This window comes from Schistocerca piceifrons, chromosome 10 (genome assembly GCF_021461385.2).
Source record: "Schistocerca piceifrons isolate TAMUIC-IGC-003096 chromosome 10, iqSchPice1.1, whole genome shotgun sequence".
Lineage (NCBI taxonomy): Eukaryota > Metazoa > Arthropoda > Insecta > Orthoptera > Acrididae > Schistocerca > Schistocerca piceifrons.
The window spans coordinates 117163455-117191405 of NC_060147.1; the positions used below are offsets into that span (position 1 = coordinate 117163455).

The 27951-nt window shown below is 44.1% G+C and overlaps 1 protein-coding gene across 1 annotated transcript in view; it reads right to left on the minus strand.

Annotated features, from left to right (window-relative positions):
* Positions 1-848: 848 nt before the first annotated feature.
* The window catches only part of LOC124718738, a 66039-nt gene continuing 38936 nt past the window's right edge, over positions 849-27951 (minus strand). The window contains exon 2 of the mRNA XM_047244354.1: positions 849-2073. Within this exon, the coding sequence (XP_047100310.1) occupies positions 849-2073 (1225 nt within the window). The remainder of the gene's footprint in view (positions 2074-27951) is intronic.

Below are 27951 nucleotides of genomic sequence, written 5' to 3' on the forward strand. Positions count from 1 at the left end.
ACAAATGGAGGATGCCACATTTATTTACACTGTGTCGGGGGAGCCTATATTATTGACGACACCCCAATTGTATTTCGCCTTCCCGACCAGTGTTCGGTTTATACCGCGGAGCTTTACGGTGTTATCCAGGTGGTCCAATACATCCGTCGCCATCAGCGGATACAGTATACTATGTGCTCGGATTCGCTCAGCTCTCTTCTCAACCTCCAAGCTTTTTATCCCGTCCATCCTCTGGTCCAACCGATTATAGACTGCCACCATATGCTCCACTTGCGGGGTATTTCTGTGGCGTTCCTCTGGATGCCAGGTCACGTTGGTATACGCGGAAACGAGCTGCCGATATAGCGGCCAAGGCTGCTGTCTCTGTTCGTCGGCCTGCTGTTATCATGGCTCCCTTTGCCGATCTACAGATAGTTTTATGTCGTCGTGTTGCTCTTTTATGGAACACACATTGGTCTGCACTTCAGGATAACAAATTACGGGACATAAAATCTCTTCCCTGTGCTTGGACCTCGTCTTCTCGGCCTCGTTTTCGGGAGGAGGTAATTTTAACTAGACTCCTCATTGGGCGCTGTCTTTTTAGCTTTCGATATCATCTCCCGATTTGTCCCCACTTCCCTCAACTGTGGACGGTGAGATACCTTTTACTTTAGTGCCCCTATTCCAATCGCCTACGCGCCCGTTTATACCTGTCGCCTGATATACCTACCGTTCTAGCAGACGACGCGCGCTCAGCCGATCGCGTCCTTGGGTTTATAAGCGTTAATGAGAGGACATCGGTCATTTGAAGCTCTTTCTGGGGAAAACAACCCCCCTTCAATAACACTTTTATGATTTCCTCCCATTTTTTAGTTTCCCTCGTCCCTGAGTTTCCCTCGTCCCTGAGTTTCCCTCGTCCCTGAGTTTCCCTCGTCCCTGAGTTTCCCTCGTCCCTGAGTTTCCCTCGTCCCTGAGTTTCCCTCGTCCCTGAGTTTCCCTCGTCCCTGAGTTTCCCTCGTCCCTGAGTTTCCCTCGTCCCTGAGTTTCCCTCGTCCCTGAGTTTCCCTCGTCCCTGAGTTTCCCTCGTCCCTGAGTTTCCCTCGTCCCTGAGTTTCCCTCGTCCCTGAGTTTCCCTCGTCCCTGAGTTTCCCTCGTCCCTGAGTTTCCCTCGTCCCTGAGTTTCCCTCGTCCCTGAGTTTCCCTCGTCCCTGAGTTTCCCTCGTCCCTGAGTTTCCCTCGTCCCTGAGTTTCCCTCGTCCCTGAGTTTCCCTCGTCCCTGAGTTTCCCTCGTCCCTGAGTTTCCCTCGTCCCTGAGTTTCCCTCGTCCCTGAGTTTCCCTCGTCCCTGAGTTTCCCTCGTCCCTGAGTTTCCCTCGTCCCTGAGTTTCCCTCGTCCCTGAGTTTCCCTCGTCCCTGAGTTTCCCTCGTCCCTGAGTTTCCCTCGTCCCTGAGTTTCCCTCGTCCCTGAGTTTCCCTCGTCCCTGAGTTTCCCTCGTCCCTGAGTTTCCCTCGTCCCTGAGTTTCCCTCGTCCCTGAGTTTCCCTCGTCCCTGAGTTTCCCTCGTCCCTGAGTTTCCCTCGTCCCTGAGTTTCCCTCGTCCCTGAGTTTCCCTCGTCCCTGAGTTTCCCTCGTCCCTGAGTTTCCCTCGTCCCTGAGTTTCCCTCGTCCCTGAGTTTCCCTCGTCCCTGAGTTTCCCTCGTCCCTGAGTTTCCCTCGTCCCTGAGTTTCCCTCGTCCCTGAGTTTCCCTCGTCCCTGAGTTTCCCTCGTCCCTGAGTTTCCCTCGTCCCTGAGTTTCCCTCGTCCCTGAGTTTCCCTCGTCCCTGAGTTTCCCTCGTCCCTGAGTTTCCCTCGTCCCTGAGTTTCCCTCGTCCCTGAGTTTCCCTCGTCCCTGAGTTTCCCTCGTCCCTGAGTTTCCCTCGTCCCTGAGTTTCCCTCGTCCCTGAGTTTCCCTCGTCCCTGAGTTTCCCTCGTCCCTGAGTTTCCCTCGTCCCTGAGTTTCCCTCGTCCCTGAGTTTCCCTCGTCCCTGAGTTTCCCTCGTCCCTGAGTTTCCCTCGTCCCTGAGTTTCCCTCGTCCCTGAGTTTCCCTCCCATTGCTGCTGATTTAAATTCCTGTTTTTTACACTACACTAAGCCACAGGAGCCGGCCGGAGAGGCCGTGCGGTTCTAGGTGCTACAGTCTGGAGCCGAGTCATCGCTACTGTCGCAGGTTCGAATCCTGCCTCGGGCATGGACGCGTGTGATGTCTTTAGATTAGTAAGGTTTAATTAGTTCTAAGTTCTAGGCGACTGATGACCTCAGAAGTTAAGTCGGATAGTGCTTAGAGCCATTTGAATCATTTTTGAACTAAGTCACAGGTTGGGCGCTTATGACCATAGCTGTTTTCCGTCCTAAAACCATAACAAACTCCTAACGATGGACCTCCGCAGGCAACGACCCGTGCGTGTGCCAATGTTAGCAAGAAGACATCGGCAACTACGACTGAAAAGAGCACGTCACCATCGGCAGTGGGGTTGGCGGAGTGGTAGAGCGTTGCACGGTCTGATGGATCCCGATACCTTCATCATTCCGATGGCAGGACGTAAATCGGTCGTCTTTAAAGGGAAACAGCTTCGTGACACCTATACTGCGGGACAGAAACAAGCTGGCTGCGACTCTAATATGGTCTGGGGAACATTCACGTGGGCATCCATCAGTCCAGTGGCGGTCGTTCAAGACACCGTGACGGCCAAGGAGTATCGCACACTGGTTGCAGACCACGTACACCCCTTCATGACGATCATGAGAGCAGCAGCACTTTCCAGCACGATAATGCGCCGTGGCACAAGGCCAGGAGTCTGTTGAAGTGTTTCGAGGAACAGTGGCGAGTTCCAGTTACGTGCTGGCCGCCAACTCGCCAGATCTGAACCCGACCAAACACATCTGAGGTGTGATCGAACATGGCGTCAGAGCTCATCGCCCTCCGTCCTCCCCGCGGCCACTACGCGGAATGGGAGACTTCTTTCGTGTGCAGATGTTTAGCCAACTTCCACCAGCGACCTATCAACGCCTCATTGCTTCCATACCACGACGCGTCGCCCCTGTTTTCCGTGCCTAAGGTGCACATACCGACTATTAGGTGGGTGGTCATAATATTGTGGCTGACGAGTGTAGATAGTGATCGCTGCGATGCCGTCGTGTGTGCACTAAAACGATTTGTGACGCCGTGATATGGCTGCGCCCGTGTGCATGGAGCCTAAAGCGTGGCGAGCAGCGTGCGTTGTGTAACTACTGTGCTGAGTAACCGGACACGTTACGTCACCACTTTTGCACGCTCTGTTTGTCAGGCTGGCCCAACCAGCTTGTCCGTGCATCAAATACAGACAATTTTTAAAAAAATCAATGTGTATTCTATCCAGTATACCGCATTGTGGCGGTGATCTTACAACGTTATGTCGACGAAAATAATAGTTTCCAATACATCAACTATTTATTAAAAATTGTAATGGGTGTGGTTTATATAGGGTATACCTGAAAAGGGAAGAAAGTTTCATATGTAAAACCTGCTATTAAAATTTTTAAATTCGAATTTCTTTTATTTTTGCATAAAAATGTAACTTAATATTTTTGCGCTTTCAAATGATTGCTTTTTATAGAGAATTTGCACCGGCTGCCAAACCGCTCCCTCAGATAGAACAGATATGCCGACCATTCTCATATTTATAAGCGATTTTATAGCGTTATGAAAATTGTATTTTAGAACATTTCCAGCGGATGTATGTCCATTTTTTTTCTACAGGAGTTCTCGGGCACATTCATCTTAAGATTGATTGCCGGTACAGTTTCGATGTACCTGTACTACTTCCTGTCTCCACTTGGAAAAAGTCTCTTACAGCACTTGTCAGTCGGATTCAAATAACTCCGTTTTGACGCAAATCAGTTTTTGTACCTTTAACCCAGGAATGCTACCCGGAGTACAGTGTCTGCCCCATTGGGGGAACTGGATGCAACCATTTCCCACTAGTGCCACAGGTTTGCACATCAGTTTCATATCACCGGTAGCCAAACTTGATACTGCCTTGGCTACTTGGACTTCTGTGCTTATATTTATCGTGCAGACGGTCTGGGGTACATCTGTACTCAAACGCAGCTATTTTGTATAACGTTGTAATCATGTTCTAAATGAAAATCCAGGCTTCAGTGAGCCGTATGTAATAAGTACATATTTGGAAGCATCAAAAGAAAACATGCCCTACCACTGGATGAATCATTTTGCTTTTTCATCGACTGTCTCCCATTATCTATATAAACGGCAATGTACTTTAAGTTACGCGTTAACTTAAAATATACACTAAAAGAAAAATTTCTTTTGGGGTACATATGTACCCCAGAGTAGTTGTTTTAGTATAAAATGTGTAGCATTCCATGGTTAAAATATTATCAGAGAACTGCTACAAGTAATACTGTTGGGTGTAATACCACTTTTCCACGGTCTTTCATTAATAAATTTACGCACGCACACCCACCCCTCTCAAATACGAATTACAATGTTGCTAACATACTTCGGTCTGTGTTCTCTTACTGCTTTTGCCTGGCTGTGCTGGAAACGCACTAGAGGTATTCCATCGTGCACCACATCCCTTTCATAAATTATACTGTAACGTGTTTCATAAATTATACAGTAACGTGTTGGCAGCATTATTTGTATTCCGTGTATTTTTACCAGTTAACACAAATACGTCGAATGGTATTTATGTTTACGACAACTTCTCACAACTGAACACGATAAGGGCGTTCTTTTTTAAACCACGGACATGCACGAAAAATTGGATCCCGTCATCTGAATGGTAATGCAGTAAAGTAGATGACGTAATGTTTACATCAACGCAAAGCTCAGGATGAACGGTCTCTCCTGATCAAACTCACAACTCGAATTATTTAAAACTAAACAAGAAACAGTGCTAACTCGGCTAATGTTTCGTCGCTTTTTTACCCTGCTTGATACGTGAGGCTTTGGCCATTAGTTTGGTATCGCTCAAGTCATGATTACGTTCCGATGCACGAAGCGAATATCTCTGCTGCGATTCGCGTCCTCCTCCATAAGAAAAATGATTTTACTTCAGTTAAACTTAAGAAATACGGAAACACCAAAAGCCCAACATACACACATAAAAAAAGTATTGCATCACCTCGATTCCGAAAGTTCGGGAACCTGTACAGAAAAATGGAATAGATTAACATAAACATCATTTCCGAACTTTTTTTATTGCTCATGAAAACCACGCATTGCATGTTGTACCACCATACTGAGAGACCGTCACAGGTGGGGGGGGGTTCAGATTGCTGTACACACCGGTACCTCTAATACCCAGTAGCACGTCCTCTTGCACTGATGCATGCCTGTGTTCGTCGTGGCATGCTATGCCCAAGTTCATCAAGGCACTGTTGGTCCAGATTGTTCCACTCCTCAACGGCGATTCGACGTGGATCCCAAAGTGGTTTGTAGGTCACGTCGTCCATAAACAGCCCTTTTCAATCTATCCCAGGCATGTTCGATAGGGTTCATGTCTGGAGAACAGGGTGGCCACTCTATTTCGAGCCACGTCGTTATCCTAAAGGAAGTCACTCAAAAGATGTGCACGATGGGGGAGCGAATGCCTCGCCAGTATGCTGACGATATGGTTGCACTTTCTGTCAGAGAATGTCATTCACGTATCGTACAGCCGTTACGGCGCCTTCCGTGACCAACAGCGGTGTACGTCGGCCTTACATAATGCCACCCAAAAACTGCAGGGAACCTCCACCTTGCTGCACTCGCTGCACAGTGTGTCTAAGGCGGTCAGCCTGACTGGGTTGCCTCCAAACACGTCTCAGACGATTGTCTGGTTGAAGGCATATGCGACACTTACCGGTGAAGAGAACGTCATGCCAGTCCTGAGCCGTCCATCCGGCATGTTGTTGGGCCCATCTGTGCCGCACACACGGTATCGTGGTTGCAAAGATGGACGTCGGGAGTGAAATTGCGCATCATGCAAAATATTGCGCACGGTTTGAGTCGTAACACGACGTCCTGTGGCTGCACGAAAAGCATTATTCAACATGGTGGCGTTGCTGTCAGGGCTCCTCCGAGCCATAATCCATAGATAGCAGCTATCCACTGCAATAGTAGTGGTTGGGCGGCCTGAGCGAGGCATCTCATAGGCAGTTCGTGTCTCTCTGTATCTCCTCCACGTCCGAACATCACTTTGACTCACCCTGAAACTCCTGGACACTTCCCTTCTTGAGCGCCCTTCCTGGCACAAAGTAACGATGCGGACGCGATCGAACCGCCGTATCGATCATATAGGCATGGCTGAACTACAGACAAGAGCCGTGTACGTCCTTCCTGGTGGAATGACTGGTACTGATCGGCTGTAGGACCCCCTCCGTCTAATAGGCGCTGCTCACGCATGGTGGTTTACAGGTTTGAGCGGGTTTAGTAACATGCGTGAACAGTCACAGGGACTGGGACTGTGTCTATGTCTGTGATAAAATATCCACAGGCAACGTCTATCTTCAGGAGTTCTAGGGACCGGGATGACGAGGTACTTCTTTTGATGTATTACCGTGGGGCGGGTGCCTGGTCTGCTTGGACAGGAACCTATTGCTGTAATAAATATGAAGAAAATATTTTCTATGTAATACTGCTCCGACGCAAGAGACGATCGACAGGAAACGTTAGGCGAATGAAAAAACTACAATCAAGAGATGACGGAACGGTGCTAGGCACTTAATTTACGCAACAGGACACAGTAAGGGCATCTTAGGTAAGTCAGGAGAGGAGACTAAGTTGATAAGTCCTCTCTGAAGTATACCACGTGCGTAAATGTCGCTCCAGGACGATTTGCATGTCATTCCGCGGAGAAACAGAGCAAAGGGGACCTACTTTATACTTTGTGCAATGTGAAATTCGTCTTCAGTTGGCTTCGTACATTTGCATATTTCTAATCAGTACTAGTATGGAGACTGCATTTTGAACGCTGCAGGTGTCCTAGGAAAAAGTTAACATTTCGTCACCACTTTGTCCCGAATCATATTAAAGTTACGTAGGACCAAATTGTGAAGGAAATCTCAAAGATCATGGAACATGTAAGTACATGAAATTACAACATAAAAGTAATAACAGATAAAAATAAACTGTTCATGAACCCTAAAAGTCAAGACATCAGTTTAAGTAAACGCAATCAACAATACAACAAAAATCAGCTGAATTTTTGAAGGAACTCCTCGACTGAAGTAGTGACCGATAAGGAAACTCTCCACACCTTTCTGTGCAAGAGTTAAGGAAGTCCGATCCAAATGCAGGTTTGATTACTGCCGGGTATTAACTAAGTGAAAGCTGCTTATGCTTGGGAATAAGGTAATATTGTTAACAAGAAATGACAGTAAGGAATATTTTTTTATTTTTTTTTTATTTTTGAGAAGCCATTGTCAAATACCCATACTCGTAAACAGGGGTCGACAAGAGGCTCGTGAACTTACACCACTTATTGCCCCGAAACGCCCGGTTCTATGCCAAAAATGGTCCTTTAGAGTGGGAAGAGTTGCCCCAAAATACAATACCATACGACATAAGCGAATGAAAATAAGCAAAGTAGACCAATTTTCGTGTCTAACTTCAGACAACACCGTTCGAATAGTGAAAACGGTAGCAGTAAGTCTTTGAACAAGGTCCTGAACGTGGGCTTCCCACGACAGTTGACAATCTATCTGAACGCCTAGAAATTTGAACTGTTCAGTTTCACTAATCATATGCCCATCCTATGAAATTAAAACGTCAGGTTTTGTTGTATTGTGTGTTAGAAACTGCAATAACGGAGTTCTGCTGTGAATTAGCATTAGTTCATTTTCTACAAGCCATGAACTTGTCATGAACTGCATTTGAAACCGAGCCAATGTTGCGCACAACATCCTTTACTATCAAGCTAGTGTCATCATCAAACAAATATTTTTGTTACTCGTAATGCTAGAGGGTACATCATTTATATAAATAAGCAGGAGTGGCCCCCAACATAACGTTTCTCAAAAAAAGACGAACTTTAGGAAGAGATTCCTTACATCAAACAAAATCCCTGGTAAACAAGTTCTCTGAAGTGCTTATCTCAAAAGCTATCAGCACTTGCTAATGAGAAAAGATTTCACAATAGCGAAGATGAAAAAGTGGTCATTGCTCTTAAGGTTTGCATCTTAGGTCCCATGTTTACTAGATATTATTCACTTATTTCTTTATAAGGAACTTGTCCCTAAAGTTTGTCATTTTTCTGGGACACCCCTTGTAATCTCCATAGGAGTAACGGCGTTGCGGATAGCTGAAATTGAACATCATGATGCTGAAAAAATTAACTAGACTTAGTTCCTTTACATAACGTGCTAGTATAAAGCAGACTCAACACACAGTGCACACCAGAAGTACAGCATCGAGGAGACACTAACGGAGGCCAACGTAACGATCGGTGGGAACGTGAATTATTATAGCTGCACTTCTCTATTAACACTTCGCCGTCCGCACGTCTCGCACAAATTTATTCGCTTGGCGCCGGCAGCGCTAATTCGGATTACTTGGCTTGTCGCCGGCCGCTTGTCACCTTTCCGTCGATAAGCTTCAAACACATTAACTTTTGCGCGCTTTAATTTTCCGGAAGTACTCTATTTCGCCCTATCGTTCCACAAACTCGAATTTTCTTTTCAGGTAACTTCTCTGCAAGTTGTACACTGTTAAAATAATTATCCATGCAGAGGTGATGCCACTTTCGATCAGAAGGTGTCAATAGTTCCGTCACTGTTTTTGCTAAAGGCTGTCCAGCGCCGGAATATATCTTGAATGAGGAAATGTATCCGTACTCTCTAATCACACAGCATCCGAATGAGTATGCCGTATTTCGTAGTTTTCGGCGGATTATAAACTTTAAACTTTAACGAAATAAAATTTGGCTTTTCAGTCTTCGATCGCTATACTTTATTTTCAATTACCGGTTTCGGGCTAGCTGCCCATGTTCAGATCATATATTGTAGTTACAGAGTAACTTGTCCGTACAGAACACTCGGTTCGCTGACAGTGTTCTGTGCGGACAAGTTACTCTGTAACTACAATATATGATCTGAAGATGGGCAGCTAGCCCGAAACCGGTAATTGAAAATAAAGTATAGCGATCGAAGACTGAAACGCCATATTTTATTAATGAACGATCGCGGAATTCCCAATCAGACAATTATGTCTAGTTTTGATAAACTTCAACGGTCCACACCACGCTATCATTCCTTCATCGAGATATTTTGACTTAGCTTAAACGTTTCTTTAAACTTTTTGGAAAATATTAAGTCACGAATTGCACTTTGACAAGCCGGTCGGCATTATGCGGTTAATAGTTACTGTCGGAAAAATGTAAAAACGATAATATTTGTGTTAATCGGTTGCGGGATATCGTTTTGCGAAATATCGGTGTCTATCAACGGATTCGTTGACCAATAACCATTGATCCTTGGTTTTCTTAAAATTCCCATAAGGATAGCCAGCCCAAACTATTTCCTAAGTTCGGGTCCCGTAACGTAGACAAACTTGGCATTTTTTAAATCCATTTTCCTTCTATTGCGATTTTGACTGTAGTACTTGTTTGTTTCGTTGCTAATATATTCAAATAGATGGTTCCCAATATATAATTGTACGCTATGTGTATCTTCGGGAAATATATTTGGGCCCGGGATCCTTCAAAATTTTTATCGGTCCTCTGTAAATCAAAGTCTGACCACTGTGCACTATCTTCTTCGTCTGACTCAGCCGAATCAGTTGGCAACCGTAGCGTTCGCCGAATTCTTCTTGGACGTATTTCACTATCTTTCTACGATTCCGCTTCACTTTAATTTTTTTTTTCCATTGTCTTCTTCCCAATCGGCAACGTCATCCGGAAAGTCAGGCAAGACGTCCGCGCATTCATCGTAAATAATCCTGTTCTCTCTGTCGTGCGCCATGACGAAAGGGCACAAGTACTTACAAAAACAAAACACTTGTTGACGTGTGTGACTTATTGTTACCTAAAGAGAACACCAACAGAATGCAAAAGATACTAAAGTGCTGTCGCCGGCCAGTACGCTCACGACACCACTGTGGTGTCGCCGGACGGCAGTGTGTTAAAAGTAGAACTTAATACATTAGCGTTCTTCGTGTTTGGTGGTGGTAGCAAGCCCGGTAGGGTACGTAATAGGAGTAAAGTGTTTAGTGTTCAGTGACAGCTGTGAAGGACAGGGAGATGCCTCGTACTCGTGTGAGACAGCGTTATCAGTACCTGCCAGAATTTGATAGGGCATCATTGTGAGAATCCGTTTGGCCAGCTGGTCCAATCGTATGAAATCCACGCTTGTGGGGCATTCAGATCTGACAGTGGCCCCATGATGGACTGCATGGCAACGCAAGGCAGACGAACTCGGGAAGGTTCAGGCCGACCACGTGCGACCACCATAAGGGTCAATGGCGGTACTGCGCACCGAGGACATGGTAAACCCTTCACATCTCTGGCTGCCACCTGAGACTGAGTATTGGAACCTGCGACAGTGTGTGTCGTCCCGCAACATTGGTCGTAGACAAGCAGGATCCAGACTAGGCAACTGCAGTCCCATGCATAGGCCGACGATAACACAACATACAAGAAATGATTGCGTTTGAAGTGGTGCCATGAGCGGGAATCGTGGACCACTGATGAATACCTGGACATTTTATTCAGCGATTAAGCGTGGTTCTGCACTAACCCAGATAACCATCATCAGTGAAAAGGGCTGCGACCGTAGCAGGAGTCCCATTCTTGATCTGTCTTGCATAGACACAGTTGTTACCCAAGTGCCATGCTTGGGAGAGCCATCGGGTATCATTTGAGATTACGGCTGGTAATGACTCGAACTCCGGTGGCACAATGGTAACTCTACACCTACACCTACACCTACATCGGTACTCCCCAAGCCACTGTACGATGCGTGCCGGAGGTAGCAGTTTCAATTGCCAGTTCTCCGAATTTTGTCAAATGTTCATCGAAAAGAAAGTCGCCTCCCCTCCAGGGATTCTCATTTGAGTTCCCGAACCATCTCCGAGGCACTTAATGGTTGTTCGAACCTACCAGTAACAAATCTAGCAGACCGCCTCTGAACTGCTTCGATGTCTTCCTTCAGTCCGCCCTGGTACGGACCCCAAACACTCGAGCAGTTCTCAAGAATAGGTCGCACCAGCGTCCGATATGCGATCTCCTTCACTGGTGAACCACTCTTTCCTAAAATTCTCAAAATAAACCGAAGTCGACCGTTCGTTTCCCTACCAGAGTTACCGGATGGTCGTTCCAATTCATATCGCATTGCAACGTTACTCCCAGATATTCAAACGACTTGACGGTGTCAAGCAGGAGACCAGTATATCTGTCTGAACTACAAATTTGATCATTTTACTCATCCGCATTAACTTAAATTTTTCCACTTTCAGATCTGGAAATTTTGCCAAGAGCGTCTTGTATCTCCCTACAGTCACTCAACTTAGACACCTTACCGTACACCGCAGCAAACAACTGCAGATTGCTGCCCACTCTGTCCACCAAATCTTTCGTGTGTATACAGAGCACCAGCGATCCTATCACACTTCCGTGGGGTACTCCTGTCGATGAGCCCCATGTCTCTGTTGAACACTCGCCGTCGAGGACAACATACTGGGTTCTGTTACTTAAGAAGTCTTCGAGCCACTCCCATACCTGTGACCTTATTTCATGTGGTCGTCCCTTCGTTTACATCGTGCAATGGGGCACCGTGTAAAGTTCAAATGGTTCAAACGGTTCTAAGCACTATGGAACTTAACAAAAATGGGATTCAAAATCTGAGGTCATCAGTATCCTAGACTTAAAACTACCTGACTAACCTAAGGACATCACACACATCCATGCCCGAGGCAGGATTCGAACCTGCGACCGTAGCAGCAGCGTGGTTCCAGGCTGATAGGCCTAGAACGGCTCGGCAACATCGGTCGGCACCGTGTCAAGTGCTTTCCGGGAATCTACAGCTTTGGAATCTGGCTGTTGCCCTCGTAACCGCCCTATTAAACTATTAGAAACTTAATCAGCCGGTGTCGTAATTTTGAATTGCGAGTTAGTATGAATGTCGCGTAATAAATATTGCACGTGAAGCTCCGTTCGGACACACAAAGGTCAATTGCGGAAACTAAGCCAGTGAATGTTAAAACTAACGTTATTAAGGAATACGTCAGTCACTACACAAAATAAGAAGGCACGTAGATTCGCGAGAGCGTGGTTCAAAGCAAGAATTAATACTGTTGGAGAAATGGGTCATTAGTTACGTCGCTACACACTTAATTGTACGCCAACTTACGATCGGGATAGAGGAACGTACGTTCGAACAAGGGAACCTCCCAATCGCACCCCCCTCAGATTTAGTTATAAGTTGGCACAGTGGATAGGCCTTGAAAAACTGAACACAGAGCAATCGAGAAAACAGGAAGAAGTTGTGCGGAACTATGAAAAAATAAGCAAAATATACAAACTGAGTAGTCCATGCGCAACATAGGCGTCAACAAGGAAAGAGCAGGCTCATGGGTGCCGTGGTCCCGTGGTTAGCGTGAGCATCTGCGGAACGAGAGGTCCTTGGTTCAAGCCTTCCCTCAGTGAAAAGTTTAACTTCTTAATTTTCAGTTTCAGACAAACGCTTAAGTTTTCATAATTTTTTTGGGAGTGATTATCACATCTACAAGAACCTAAATCGGGCAAGGTAGAAGAATCTTTTTACCCATTCGCCAAGTGTACAAGTTCGGTGGGTCGACAACATATTCCTGTCATGTGACGCACATGCCGTCACCAGTGTCGTATAGAATATATCAGACAGGTTTTCCAGTGGAGGAATCGGTTGACCTATCACCTTGCGATCAAATGTTTTCGGTTCCCATTGGAGAGGTACGTCCTTTCGTCTACTAATCGCACGGTTTTGCGGTGCGGTTGCAAAACACAGACACTAAACTTATTACAGTGAACAGAGACGTCAATGAACGAACGGACAGATCATAACTTTGCGAAAATAAAGAAAGTATACTTTTCATTCAAGGGAAGACTTGAACCAAGGACTTCTCGTTCCGCAGCTGCTCACACTAACCACGGGACCACGGCGCTCCTGAGCTCACACTGTCCTTGATGTTTCCTACATTGCGCATGGACTAATCAGTTTGTATATTTTGCTTATTTTTTCATAGTTCCACACAACTTCCTCCTGTTTTCTCGATTGATCTGTGTTTAGTTTTTCAAGGCCTATCGAATGTGCCAACCTATAACTAAATCTGAGGGGGGTGTGATGGGGAGGTTCCCTTGTAAGTGCTTCCATTCCCCGTAGCCTGGGTAAAAAAGTTGTGGTTAAAATGCGTTCATCTGAGAAAAAAATCAGTTTTCGTAATTAAATGAAAAGAAAGATAGCGGTTTCTGAATGTCGCGGCAAATAAGATCTAGATATTTAAATTGACATTGGCGGCCACGAAGGGAAAGTGATTAACACATTCACATACCTCTATTATTGAGCAGCGCCGTCGGAAAGATGGGCGCTTCCATCAATTTCCCCATACAAAATTAAAATGATAGTAATCTTCCAGAGTCACAGGAGCTGGGATCCATGATATCGTAACTGAGAAAGTCGTATTGTTTCAGAAGTTGCTTCCATTATTTAGCACAGTTTCACTTAAAATTACGGAGCACTTGGTTTATGCGTGAGAACATGAGAACGACGACAGGTAACTACTACTAAAAGTAAAAAACGAAGGGCGTAAATAGTTTGTCCGTCAGTGTAACATACTCTTCAAACGAATCTTTGCTATGAGAGTCCAATTTTCTATTCATTTTATCAATAAGAAAAAATTTTCTTTTCCCCCTTTCATCTATAGTTCGTAGTATATCGTGTGACAGGAGGGCAAGCTAAGTCTCGCACAAGCGATGCTTTCTAAGACCATGCTGATTCGTGGACATCAGCTTCTTAGTCTCAAAGAAGTTTAATATATTCGAACTGAGAATATGTTAAACTATTCTGCAGCAAAGCGAAGTTAAGGGAATTGGTCTGTAATTTTGTGGGTACATTCTTTTACCCCTCTTATACATTAGTCACCTGCGCTGTTTTTTCATTCCCTTGGGAATTTGTGCTGAGCGAGAGGTTCACGGTAAATGCCGGCAGCTAGGTAAAAGGGCCAATGCCGTAGAGTACTCAGAAACATTTTGCGTCGTTGTGTGTTACCTCTCCGGTGACAGTATCGTGGTGCGACTTTCCCACACGACAATCCTGGTTGGTGCATTGCGCATGACCCGATCAACCTTCTGCGTGGTGCTGATGCACTCCCGTCGCGAGCAAGACCTGTGCATGATAGCACATGTGTGGGAGCGTCTCGGCTGACAGCTTTCTTCCTGTGGCAGTATGGATGTTATAAAGGACCAGTTAAGTTTTGTGGGCCTGCTCGGTCGAGGACGGGTTGCACCTGCTTCGACACAGTTCTCAGTGCGTGAGTTCAGGCCAGAGAAGGGCTGACATCGTGCTGATACGTGAGCGCATGCTGGCAAATCCTTTCTAAGAGTGATTCGACGTTGTAATCACCGAAATAACATCACAGATCTGTCGACTCGCGAAGTTTCATGTAAACAAGTCATGCACTTCTGGTTACTTAGCTGTTGTTAGGCTGTGTAGTTACATAAACAATGAAGCAGTAAGTGTGAATAGCACGAACAGAAAGACATCATGTGTAGTAAACTACTAAATTATTATTTATTGGCTTACTTGTTCTGATACTAAAAGGTATCAGATAGATTATATAATGGTAAGACAGAGATTTAGGAACCAGGTTTTAAATTGTAAGACATTACCAGGGGCAGATGTGGACTCTGACCACAATCTATTGGTTATGACCTGTAGATTAAAACTGAAGAAACTGCAAAAAGGTGGGAATTTAAGGAGATGGGACCTGGATAAACTGAAAGAACCAGAGGTTGTTCAGTGTCTCAGGGAGAGCATAAGAGAACAATTGACAGAAATGGGGGAAAGAAATACAGTAGAAGAAGAATGGGTAGCTTTGAGGGATGAAGTAGTGAAGGCAGCAGAGGATCAAGTAGGTAAAAAGACGAGGGCTAGTAGAACTCCTTGGGTAACAGAAGAAATATTGAATTTAATTGATGAAAGGAGAAAATATAAAAATGCAGTAAATGAAGCAGGCAAAAAGGAATACAAACGTCTCAGAAATGAGATCGACAGGAAGTGCAAAATAGCTAAGCAGGGATGGCTAGAGGACAAATGTAATGATGTAGAGGCTTATCTCACTAGGGGTAAGATAGATACTGCCTACAGGAAAATTAAAGAGACCTTTGGAGAAAAGAGAAACACTTGTATGAATATCAAGAGCTCAGATGGAAACCCAGTTCTAAGCAAAGAAGGGAAAGCAGAAAGGTGGAAGGAGTATATAGAGGGTCTATACAAGGGCGATGTACTTGAGGACAATATTATGGAAATGGAAGAGGATGTAGATGAAGATGAAATGGGAGATACGATACTGCGTGAAGAGTTTGACAGAGCACTGAAAGAACTGAGTCGAAACAAGGCCCCCGGAGTAGACAACATTCCATTGGAACTACTAACTGCCTTGGGAGAGCCAGTCCTGACAAAACTCTACCATCTGGTGAGCAAGATGTATGAAACAGGCGAAATACCCTCAGACTTCAAGAAGAATATAATAATTCCAATCCCAAAGAAAGCAGGCGTTGACAGATGTGAAAATTACCGAACAATCAGTTTAATAAGCCACAGCTGCAAAATACTAACACGAATTCTTTACAGACGAATGGAAAAACTAGTAGAAGCCGACCTCGGGGAAGACCAGTTTGGCTTCCGTAGAAATACTGGAACACGTGAGGCAATACTGACTTTACGACTTATCTTAGAAGAAAGATTAAGGAAAGGCAAACCTACATTTCTAGCATTTGTAGACTTACAGAAAGCTTTTGACAATGTTGACTGGAATACTCTCTTTCAAATTCTAAAGGTGGCAGGGGTAAAATACAGGGAGCGAAAGGCTATTTACAATTTGTACAGAAACCAGATTGCAGTTATATGAGTTGAGGGGCATGAAAGGGAAGTAGTGGTTGGGAAGGGAGTAAGACAGGGTTGTAGCCTCTCCCCGATGTTACTCAATCTGTATATTGAGCAAGCAGTAAAGGAAACAAAAGAAAAATTCGGAGTAGGTATTAAAATCCATGGAGAAGAAATAAAAACTTTGAGGTTCGCCGATGACATTGTAATTCTGTCAGAGACAGCAAAGGACTTGGAAGAGCAGTCGAACGGAATGGATGGTGTCTTGAAGGGAGGATATAAGATTAACATCAACAAAAGCAAAACGAGGATAATGGAATGTAGTCTAATTAAGTCGGGTGATGTTGAGGGTATTAGATTAGGAAATGAGACACTTAAAGTAGTAAAGGAGTTCTGCTATTTGGGGAGCAAAATAACTGATGATGGTCGAAGTAGAGAGGATATAAAATGTAGCCTGGCAATGGCAAGGAAAGCGTTTCTGAAGAAGAGAAATTTGTTAACATCGAGTATAGGTTTAAGTGTCAGGAAGTCATTTCTGAAAGTATTTGTATGGAGTGTAGCCATGTATGGAAGTGAAACATTGACGGTTAATAGTTTGGACAGGAAGAGAATAGAAGCTTTCGAAATGTGGTGCTACAGAAGAATGCTGAAGATTAGATGGGTAGAGCACATAACTAATGAGCAAGTATTGAATAGGATTGGGGAGAAGAGAAGTTTGTGGCACAACTTGACCAGAAGAAGGGATCGGTTGGTAGGACATGTTCTGAGGCATCAAGGGATCACCAATTTAGTATTGGAGGGCAGCGTGGACGGTAAAAATCGTAGGGGGGAGACAAAGAGATGAATACACTAAGCAGATTCAGAAGGATGTAGGTTGCAGTAGGTACTGGGAGATGAAGAAGCTCGCACAGGATAGAGTAGCATGGAGAGCTGCATCAAACCAGTATCGGGACTGAAGACCACAACACCACCACCACTTGTTCTGACATGGTATTGATAAAATAATTCTTTAAGCAAGTAACCTGAGTTCTCAGGAACCTGCTACTTCTTCTTTTAAGTTATCAGCACAAGTACATTCTGCGTTTGCCAACGAAGCCTTTAGGCCCTTAACAATCAATTTAGGGACGATGTTTACTGACGTTTCTTTACACAGGACTTTAACCTCTTTCGCCATCTCTCTGCCTGTTGCCTACTTTCAAAATTCTGGGTGTAGAGTAGGCCTACTGCTCTCTATTTGAGGAAAGTAACCTGCTTAGTTTTACTGGACATTGTCAGATGGACTACAATTGGTAAGACGCCATCCATCCATTTATCTACGAGGTATGGAACACTTAGTGGCAACTATTTATTCACGACCGATATAAAAGTGTTACATGTTTGCACCTCTTACTGTCCTTGAAAGTAGTCACCAGCGCTGTGTAGAACCCGTTGCCGGCGATGTGGAAGGCGTAGTATACCGCTAGCAGAGCCTGTTCTGTTGATGGCGCGAATGGAGCGCTCTACTGCCTCTCGAATCTCTGGAACAGTTCTGAAGCGAATGCCACGAAGTGGTTCCCTCATCTTTGGATTCAAATCAATCACAAGGACTTAAGACCGGGGAGTATGGTGGACGGTACAGTACTTCGAAGTCCCATCGACCGAACAGAGCAGCCACAGCTGGCGCTGTATGCGCCTGCGCATTGTCGTTAAAAATGATGGGTAGGTTGCGCAGAAAGTGTTGCCGCTTCTATTGCAAAGCTAGTAGTAGGTGATGCTTCAAAAACGAAAAGTAATACTATGCACTGACGCTGGCATTAGCTTCAGAACTGTCCCATAGATTCGACGGGCAGTAGACCGCTCCATTCGCACCATCAACAGAACAGGGTCTGACAACGGTATACTTCGCCTTCCACAGCGCTGCCAACGGGTTCTACACATCACTGGTGACTACTATGAAGGACAGTAACAGGTGCAAACTCTTTTTCTATCGGTTGTGAGTAAATAGTTGCCACTATTTAAGTTGCAGCATTCCTATATATTGTCGTCGTTGTTGCTGCTACGTCGTCTCAATATTGCGAGAGGATCCCTTATAATCTAACATATGTTTGCACTTTTGTTTTTAAATGGTGTTCGCAACATTTCGTATCACTCTATATGGATGTGGTTTTATATTGCATTGAGCTTCTTGTGGATACAAAATAGGACAATACTACGCTGTTTCACAAAAATTATCTTCTCTCTCTACAGCTATACTCTGCAAACCAGTATAAAGTGCATAGCAAAGCGTACATTTCACACCTTCTTTACTGCCTTTAAAGTGTGGAACGTGCGAACAATGATTGCTTAAATCTGTATATGCGCTGTAGTTAGTCGTATTTAAGTTCGCGGTCTCTACTGGAATAATACGTAGAGGGCTGCCGGGCATTTTACATTCCTCGCTAAATAACTGTCTTCGGAAGCTTCGGAAGTAGTATTTCGCGGAGCAGTTGACTTACATTACCTAAGCACCTGCAACCTCAGATTTTCGGCGGCACCGTCGCCCTCTCGCGTTGAGTCAAACAAAATACACTACTGGCCATTAAAATTGCTACACCAAGAAGAAATGCAGATGATAAACGGGTATTCATTGGACAAATATATTACACTAGAACTGACGTGTGATTACATTTTCACGCAGTATGGTTGCACAGATCCTGAGAAATCAGTACCCAGAACAACCACCTCTGGCCGTAATAAGGGCTTGTACAGGTACAGCTGCCCATGCAGCTTCAACACGATACCACAGTTCATAAAGAGTAGCGACTGGCGTATTATGAGGAGCCAGTTGCTCGACCTCAATTGACAAGACGTTTTCAATTGGTGAGAGATCTGAATAATGTGCTGGCCAGGACAGCAGTCGAACATTTTCAGTATCCAGAAAGGCCCGTACAGGACCTGCAACATGCGGTCGTGCATTATCCTACTGAAATGTAGGGTTACGCAGGGATCGAATGAAGGGTAGAGCCACGGGGTGTAACCCATGGCACCCCATACCATCACGCCGGGTGATATGCCAGTATGGTGATGACGAATACACGCTTCCAGTGTGCGTTCACCGCGATGTCGCCAAACACGGATGCGACCATCATGATGCTTAAACAGAACCTGGATTCATCGGAAAAAATGACGTGGACCCAGGTTCGTCGTTGAGTACACCATCGCAGGCGCTCCTGTCTGTGATGCAGTGTCAAGGGTAACTGCAGCCATGGCCTCAGAGCTGATAGTCCATGCTGCTGCAAACGTCATCGAACTGTTTGTGCAGGTGGTTTTTGTCTTGCAAATGTCCCCATCTGTTGACTCAGGGTTCGAGACGTGGCTGCATGATCAGTTACAGCCATGCGGATAAGATGCCTGTCATCTCGACTGCTAGTGATACGAGGCCGTTGGATCCAGCACGGCGTTCCGTATTACCCTCCTGAACCCACCGATTCCATATTCTGCTAACAGTCATTGGATCTCGACCAACCCGAGCAGCAATGTCGTGATACGATAAGCCGCAATTGCGATAGGCTACGATCCGACCTTTATCAAAGTCGGAAACGTGATGGTACGCATTTCTCCTCCTTACACGAGGCATCACAACGTTTCACCAAGGAACGCCGGTCAACTGCTGTTTGTCTATGAGAAATCGGTTGGGAACTTTCCTCACGTCAGCACGTTGTAGGTGTCGCCATCGGCTCCAACCTTGTGTGAATGCTATGAAAAGCTAATGATTTGCATATAACAGCATCTTCTTCCTGTCGGTTAAATTTCGCGTCTGTAGCACGTCATCTTCATGTTGTAGCTATTTTAATGGCCAGTAGTATATGTGACCGTTCGCGCTGCCCTTGTTTTGTTTGGTTAACTTTTTTGCGCAACCTTTTATCGCCAGGAATGTCGTGAGAAGGTGGCCACATTTTAGAACGGCGTACCTAGTGTCTACTTGTCGACGCACAGGCAGACAGGTATCGTGTGGGCGGATCAAAGTTTCTCTAACGCTGTCTGTTTTTACGCCGCCCAAGATTTCGATGTGTTGCTTTACTGCGTCTAATTTCTAAAACTGAGCTGGGCTTGCCTTTGCGGGGACGTCAGAAGTTTTGATTAGCCTCCGTGTTTGATGGTAATTAGCGTGGGATTTAATTATTAATGAGTTAGTCAAAGTTGGAGGGGAAAGTGGCGCCCCACGCACAATGCCTAGAGGAGATGAACTTGGCGCCTAGTCGCTATTAACGACGCAGCCGTCGACGTCACGTTAAATCCTGACGAAAAGGACAACCAGGAGGAAAATTCTCTAGGCTTTCTCCAGCGAACGGGCCTTTGGCAATAAGCAGCCAAATACAGGCGTGGAGTTGTATTTACGCTATGAATCAGAGTTGCACCGACAAAATTTCGGCAGCAGTACAGAGGTATTTTGTGAGGACTTTGCTGTAAAGTTCCATTGTTTCATGTGCCTCGTTGCGTAATTATTAGGGCCCGGATTTGAATGACAAGTCATTTTTTTTTCTGAACTGTAGGGTGAATTTTAGAACAATTTATACACAAATCTAGGCATTTTAGTGTCGAAAAAAGTATTTTGATTGTGCATATAAAGTCATACTTCAACAAATTTTAGTAATAGGTCATATTGCGGCTAAATTTTAATATAATAGGTCATATTGCGGCTAACTTTTAATATAATAGGTCATATTGCGGCTAACTTTTAATATAATAGGTCATATTGCGGCTAACTTTTAATATAATAGGTCATATTGCGGCTAACTTTTAATATAATAGGTCATATTGCGGCTAACTTTTAATATAATAGGTCATATTGCGGCTAACTTTTAATATAATAGGTCATATTGCGGCTAACTTTTAATATAATAGGTCATATTGCGGCTAACTTTTAATATAATAGGTCATATTGCGGCTAACTTTTAATATAATAGGTCATATTGCGGCTAACTTTTAATATAATAGGTCATATTGCGGCTAACTTTTAATATAATAGGTCATATTGCGGCTAACTTTTAATATAATAGGTCATATTGCGGCTAACTTTTAATATAATAGGTCATATTTCCGTCAACTTTTGCCAGAAATGCATATACCGTTTTTCTCGTATCTTAACACGAATAATAAAATGGATATGTTGCTCACGAGACAATATTTAACGTGCTATCATGAAAGATAAACAGATAAAGTAGTACACAGCTTTATTTCTCAGGACTGTAGCAGAAAATCGGTGTACTACATCAGTCTTTTCGCGAACATAAAGACATTCTTGCGCAGCGTCGACAATATGCTCTCAAATCCAACAAAGGCGGCTTCTGCCGTAGTAATCACCGCAGTCGCACAGTTGTCCCCAGTAACCAGTTTGAATACAGCCTTTGCCTTGTTAATTACCCTGACGTGGACAAATTAATTTTCTGTGGCAAGAAAATGTGTGTGAAGGCTCCGCTACGGGTGCAGAAATTAAAGGAACAAGGACCTTCAATGCCCCTCCCACCTAAACTTGTTCTTACACGATGGGGTTCTTGGCTTAATGCTGCTGAGTATTACTGCATCAACTACACTCAAATAAAGACAATCTTCTGTGAGCTTGATAGCGATGAATCAAGTGCTATCAAAATAGTGAAAGAAGTTTGTACAGATACATTGTCTCGAAACTTGGCATACATCAACGCCAATTTTTCAGTGATATCAAAAGCCATCAAACGACTGGAAGGCGTTAGCACTCAGCTATGTGAGGCCCTGAGTATTGTGCAACATGTGCAGAGTGAGTTGGGTCGAGCTCGTGGTCATGTGGCTGACAAAGTGAAAACCAAATTGTAAAGTGTTCTCCAACGGAATCCTGGATATTCTACACTGTGCAAAATTAGTGACAGTCTTTCAGAGAATGCCGCAACATTTGAAGATACTGAAGCAAAGCTAAACTCCAGTGACCTGGCTGCCTTCAAATACGCTCCAGTAACGTCTTGTGAAGTGGAGAGGAGCTTTTCCAGGTACAAAATTATCCTCAGCGACAACCGTAGATCTTTGACAATGGAAAACCTGAAAATGCACCTTGTGATACAGTGCAACTTTGCAGATACTGAAGATAGACATACGGTATTAATGTGAATCGCTTTAAATACTATGTAGCAATGAAAACATCGTTTTACTGTTTCGATAGATGATGTTTTCACTGTACTTTGTGTTTAGAAAATAAAACATTCAGACATTCAAAAAATAGGTGCAAATTAGCCACAAACTCTACAGAAAGAAAGAACTGTACTTACATACTTACAATATTTTGAGAAGTGAATTTTGTATTACTTTATGGTGAATAAAAATTAAATAAACAAGAATGCTTTAAATAAACTTCTATTAAGTCATACTTTATTTTTTGTCATATTTGTGTAACTTTAAGGTCATAAATGCTTGAATATTTCACTGTGTTTTAGGTAACTAAAATCCGGACACTAGTAATTATTGCATTGTTCGTTAGACCCATTTGTGTATTCCGCTGGAAATATACTCTCAACGGTGCATATGTAGACTGTCGTATTAACTCAAGATACCTGCTGTTGAGAACAGTGATGCCGACTTCACCGAAGCGTGCTTTCAGTACTTTTGGGGTCTGTCGCGGGTTCGTTCTTCCCGGCGGTCTTAGCTGTACATAAACAGTGGTACACAGCAGTACTATGGCTAGGTTTACTAATGAAGATGTGGCAGATATGCACCTCTCGTACGGTTTCACAGAATGAAGCTGGAGACCAGCACATCGTAGCTGTGCTGACAAGGAAACCGTACCGACTTCCCGTCACCGGTTTGATTCATATTGACTGAATGTGTAGGACACGACTAAGACTACAGCATACACTGGTGTCCAAAATTAAAGCAATAAACTATTTCCTCATCCTGTGTCAAAATCAGGATATAATCATACAAACTGCCAACACACGTCGTTAGTATAATGTTGCGCACAGAAGGTGGCATTCCGTTCAACGGCCAACCACTCCAGCAACGTCGTCAGGGCACCTATCGAACGAGATAGTGGTTGCTAGGTAGTAGAAATCCACAATTGTTTTGTACAGTCACAGACGCTGCACATGGCACAATAAAGAGACCCACAGACTCTTTGCTACAGAAAGAATGGCAGCAGGACACTCGCAAACTGATGTGGTCCGATGGCGCACCGAATCGTTCAGTTGTTCTCGAGGATGTGGTAACAGTCTGAATAGAGAACTAAACTGTATCCCGAAGACCGGGGCAGGGCCGACCACGTGTGATATGAGAGGACCTTTGTGTGTAAGGGCACGCCTTAGTTCTGCGCTGCAACTGGTATCTGACCTCGCAGCATCCCCTGGAGATGCTGCAGCGAGACAAACGTAGTCCCGAAGGCTTCAGCTGAGGGTCCTTTATTGGTGGAGACCTGCTGTTTGTTTGCTTCTGGCGTGTCTTCGCAGAAGGCAGCGTCTAGAGTGGACCCGTCAACATGCAAATGTTCTTTTCACAGACCAGTCCCGATTTGGTCTGGAGAATGACTCTTGACGGATTCGCATCTGGAGGACACGTGGAACACCATTTAGGGACCCAAACATTGTGGAAAGAGACATCGAGGCGGCTCACTGATGGTGTCGACAGGGATTATGTTGACCAATTGAACACCTCTTCATGAAATTCTACGGGTGAATCGGCAACATTTAACTGCTGTCTGGTACCGTGAGGAGATATGATCTCGTGCGCGGTTGTTCCGAGGTGCTGTGGGCCGAGACTTTGTATTGGACTATAATGCACGACCCCATAGAGCACGGGTGGTTGACGTTCCTTTGGAAACTGAAGATTCTGTACGAATGGCGTGGCCTGCTCCCTCTCCTGATGTGAAACCCATACAGCGTGTGTGGGATACACTAGGGAGACGGGATGCATCACGTCAACATCCACCAAACACTCTCCAAGACTTGTTAGCAGGTTTGCATGAAGAGTGGGCGTTATTGCTGAAGGCAGGACTGATAGGGTCTGTCATTCACACCATGTCCCGTCGTTGTCAAGCCTGTATTGGTGCCAGAGATGGTCACACCCCATACTGAACACATTAACCAGTTGTCAGAATCTTCGTGCAAATCCGTTAAGCTGGAAAAAACTAAGATTTTTGTCTGGCGTTATGCTTGTTGCAGTTGATTACGTTCTGTATTATTTACGTTCTTTCTACTTTACTATCGTCTGATTATACTGTTTTGTGGCAAATAAACGCAACCTTGCAAAATTTCCGTTTGTTACTTTACCAGGTCTACCGGTATGTAATGAGGTTTTTTTTTGTGAAAATGAAACACTAATTTTGAATTTAAAATCAAAAACATTTCATTCAAAGTACTGACTATTGCTTTCTATACATTTTGACCACCTTTCTGGCCATTTGTGGACGCCACGCCAATACAAATGTTCGTCTTTTGAAGCAAACCAGACACCCAATTTTTCGACTTCTTCGTAGGAATCGAAGTGTTCCTCAGCCAATGCGTGTCCCATTGATAAAAACAAATGGTAGTCGGAAGGGGCCAAGTCTGGTGAATACGGCGGGTGGGGTAGCAGCTCCCAGCCAAGTGTTTTGATTGTATCCTGAACCAGTTTTGCTTTGTGTGCAGGTGTATTGTCGTGTAAAAAAAAAAAAAAAAAAAAAACTTTGCCATGTCTTCTGCCAATTCTGGTCTTTCTCGATCAGTGCATAGTTCAAATTCATCATTTGTAGTCTGTAGCGATTAGTATTCAGTTTCACCGGGTTGTAGAAGCGCATGACACACCACACCTTTCTGATCCCATCAAACACAAAGCGTTGTATTCTTGCCGAATCGATCTGGTTTTGCAGTCGATGTTGCTGGTTGTACTGGATTAACCCATGATTTTTCCCGTTTAGGATTCTTAAAATAAATCCATTTTTCATCGCCAGTAACAATTCGATGCAAAATTGATTTTCTTTCATGTCTTTGAAGCAAAATTTGACAAATGGTCTTTCGGTTTTCCATCTGTCTTTCATTCAATTCATGTGGCACTCATATTTCACACTTTTGGCTCTTTCTCATAGTTTTAAAACGGTCATAAATAGTTTGTTGCGCAACATTCAGCATTGCTGCCATTTGCTTCTGACTCAAAGTATCATTTTCATCCAATATTGCTTGCATTTCGGCATCTTCAAACTTTTTTTGATGGTCCTCTGCGTTCATTTCTTACTTCAAAATCATTATTTCTGAACCGCTGAAACCATCTTGTGCATGTTGCTTCTGATAGAGCACGATCACCATATGCCTCGACAAGCATTCGATGCGACTCTGTAGCACTTTTTTTTCACATGAAAACAAAAAATTATGCTTTCCGCAAATCATCACTTTCTGGTACAAAATTCGACATTAACACGATGAAAACATATGTTTGTTCCATGACTTGATGTATACTAAATATCTTTGACAGATGTAACACAAACCAGAAGAAATTAAGGCTCGTTAACAACAAATATTCACTATCGACAAATTTGTAACTTAACGCTCATTTCATACCGGTACACCTGGTACGTTTGGACACCAAAGTGTATAAACAGAAAGACGCAACTCTCAAACGTTTTCGAGAAAATAAAGTTTGAAAATTTTTACGCGTGTTTATATATTTTGTAGTGTCGCTCTAATCAAAAATGCCGCAGCCGACCGTGTTAAGCGGGTGGTCCAGAAATGCTAAGGCCGGGGGTCGAATATCCCTACCTTTAGTTCTTTTCCTCTTCTCATATAATTATTGTGGCTATGCAAACTGTCATTATTGAATGATTAATTTATTATTTTCATAATCGTCATCCTGAAAAAGGAGAATTTTTGTAGGGAGATCAGAAATGAAAACAGATACACAATTTTCAGTCAGGTCAGTATAATCTTTTTATTTGTACAGGTACATACAAACTTATCGGTCTTGTAGAAGGGAATGAACATATCTTATTTTGAATGGGAGCCAAAGGTACAGTTTCCGTGCTGCAGCTGTTAGGAAATATGTTCGCCTGGTAGGTATGCAATACGGTAGTCACCGTAGGGGGTGGATACCTCACATCGGCTGATATCATTTGGCGTGTCGTACCTACCTGACCTGGTTCGAGCCACATTCGCGTGTCAGTGTGTGATTGGCCAACGTGATTGAGTACACGTTTGGAGAATGCACAGACATGATCCATCTGAATACCGAAGCTCAAGGTAATGGAAGAGCTGATCGTAGTATTTTTGCTTTTATGGAAGACCGTTCTCTACGACGTCTGAGTGCATCGCATACCCTTTTCGCCACCGTTACGCAACTACTTCGAGAAAGGGTGCCTTCACCGTCAGCAGGCGAGACCGTGGTGTTCTGAGGAGACGCCGCACACCCGAGCTGCAGGAGGCTGTACTGCATCACATTGAGGAGAACCCGTCAACGAGTACACGAGCAATTTCTCTGGCTCCTAATAAGTGTAAGTGTAAAAGAAGTGAGAGCACTGCGTCACGCCTAATCAATTGCTTGCAAAAGTGGTCGCGTTACCAACATGTTTCCAAATGATCGTAGCACGTGTCCGGACATGGGCTACAATACAAAACACTACTTACCCACTCACCTCCACAAGTCCTGGAACTTTAACTGGAATTTTCAAACACCATGTATTGTCGTATCTACATTTGTCACAAGTATGATGTTTAGGCTATGGAGCACAACAGGAATCACGAAGATACTGATCGTAGGAATATGTGAAACAATCTTGACACGGCAGTTGATGTGAAAATTATGAGTGTTGCGTCGATCAATGACTGTGGCGAAGGTGACTTGTTCAATCCCTGGAACCGTCAGATAGGCGGCACCTGCAACTGAAATCGGGTGCTTGTTTTAGTCGTTCAGTAATTCAGATAACTCCGAAGGGCAACGTTCCGATACGTATTTTCTCATTTGGAGCCTCGCTTTAACGACATTGAAGCGTAGAGAGCCTATTGAAGACACTGATCCCGAATCTGAAATCAAACACCTTTGTTGTTGTTGTTGTTGTTGTTGTTCTTGTTGTTGTTGTTCTTGTTGTGGTCTTCAGTCCTGAGACTGGTTTGATGCAGCTCTCGATGCTACTCTTCCTGTGCAAGCTTCATCTCCCAGTACCTACTGCAGCCTACATCCTTCTGAATCTGTTTAGTGTTTTAATCTCTTGGTCTCCCTCTACGATTTTTACCCTCCAAGCTGCCCTCCAATACTAAATTGGTGATCCCTTGATGCCTCAGAACATGTCCTACGAACCGATCCCTTCTAGTCAAGTTGTGCCGCAAACTTCTCCCCAATCCTATTCAATACCTTATTAGCTATGTGATCTACCCATCTAGTCTTCAGGATTCTTCTGTAGCACCACATTTCGAAAGCTTCTATTCTCTTCTTGTCCAAACTATTTATCGTCCAAGTTTCACTTCCATACATGGCCACACTCCATACAAATAATTTCAGAAACGACTTCCTGATATTTAAATCTATACTCGATGTTAACAAATTTCTCTTCTTCAGAAACGCTTTCCTTGCCACTGCCAGTCTACATTTTATATCCTCTCTACTTCGACCATCATCAGTTATTTTGCTCCCCAAATAGCAAAACTCCTTTACTACTTTAAGTGTCTCATTTCCTAATCTAATTCCCTCAGCATCACCCGACTTAATTCGACTACATTCCATTATCCCCATTTTCCTTTTGTTGATGTTCTTCTTATATCCTGCTTTCAAGACACTGTCCATTCCATTGAACTGCTCTTCCAGGTCCTTTGCTGTCTCTGACAGAATTGCAATGTCATCGGCTAACCTCAACGTTTTTATTTCTTCTCAATGGATTTTAATACCTAATCCGAATTTTTCTTTTGTTTCCTTTACTGCTAGCTCAATATACAGATTGA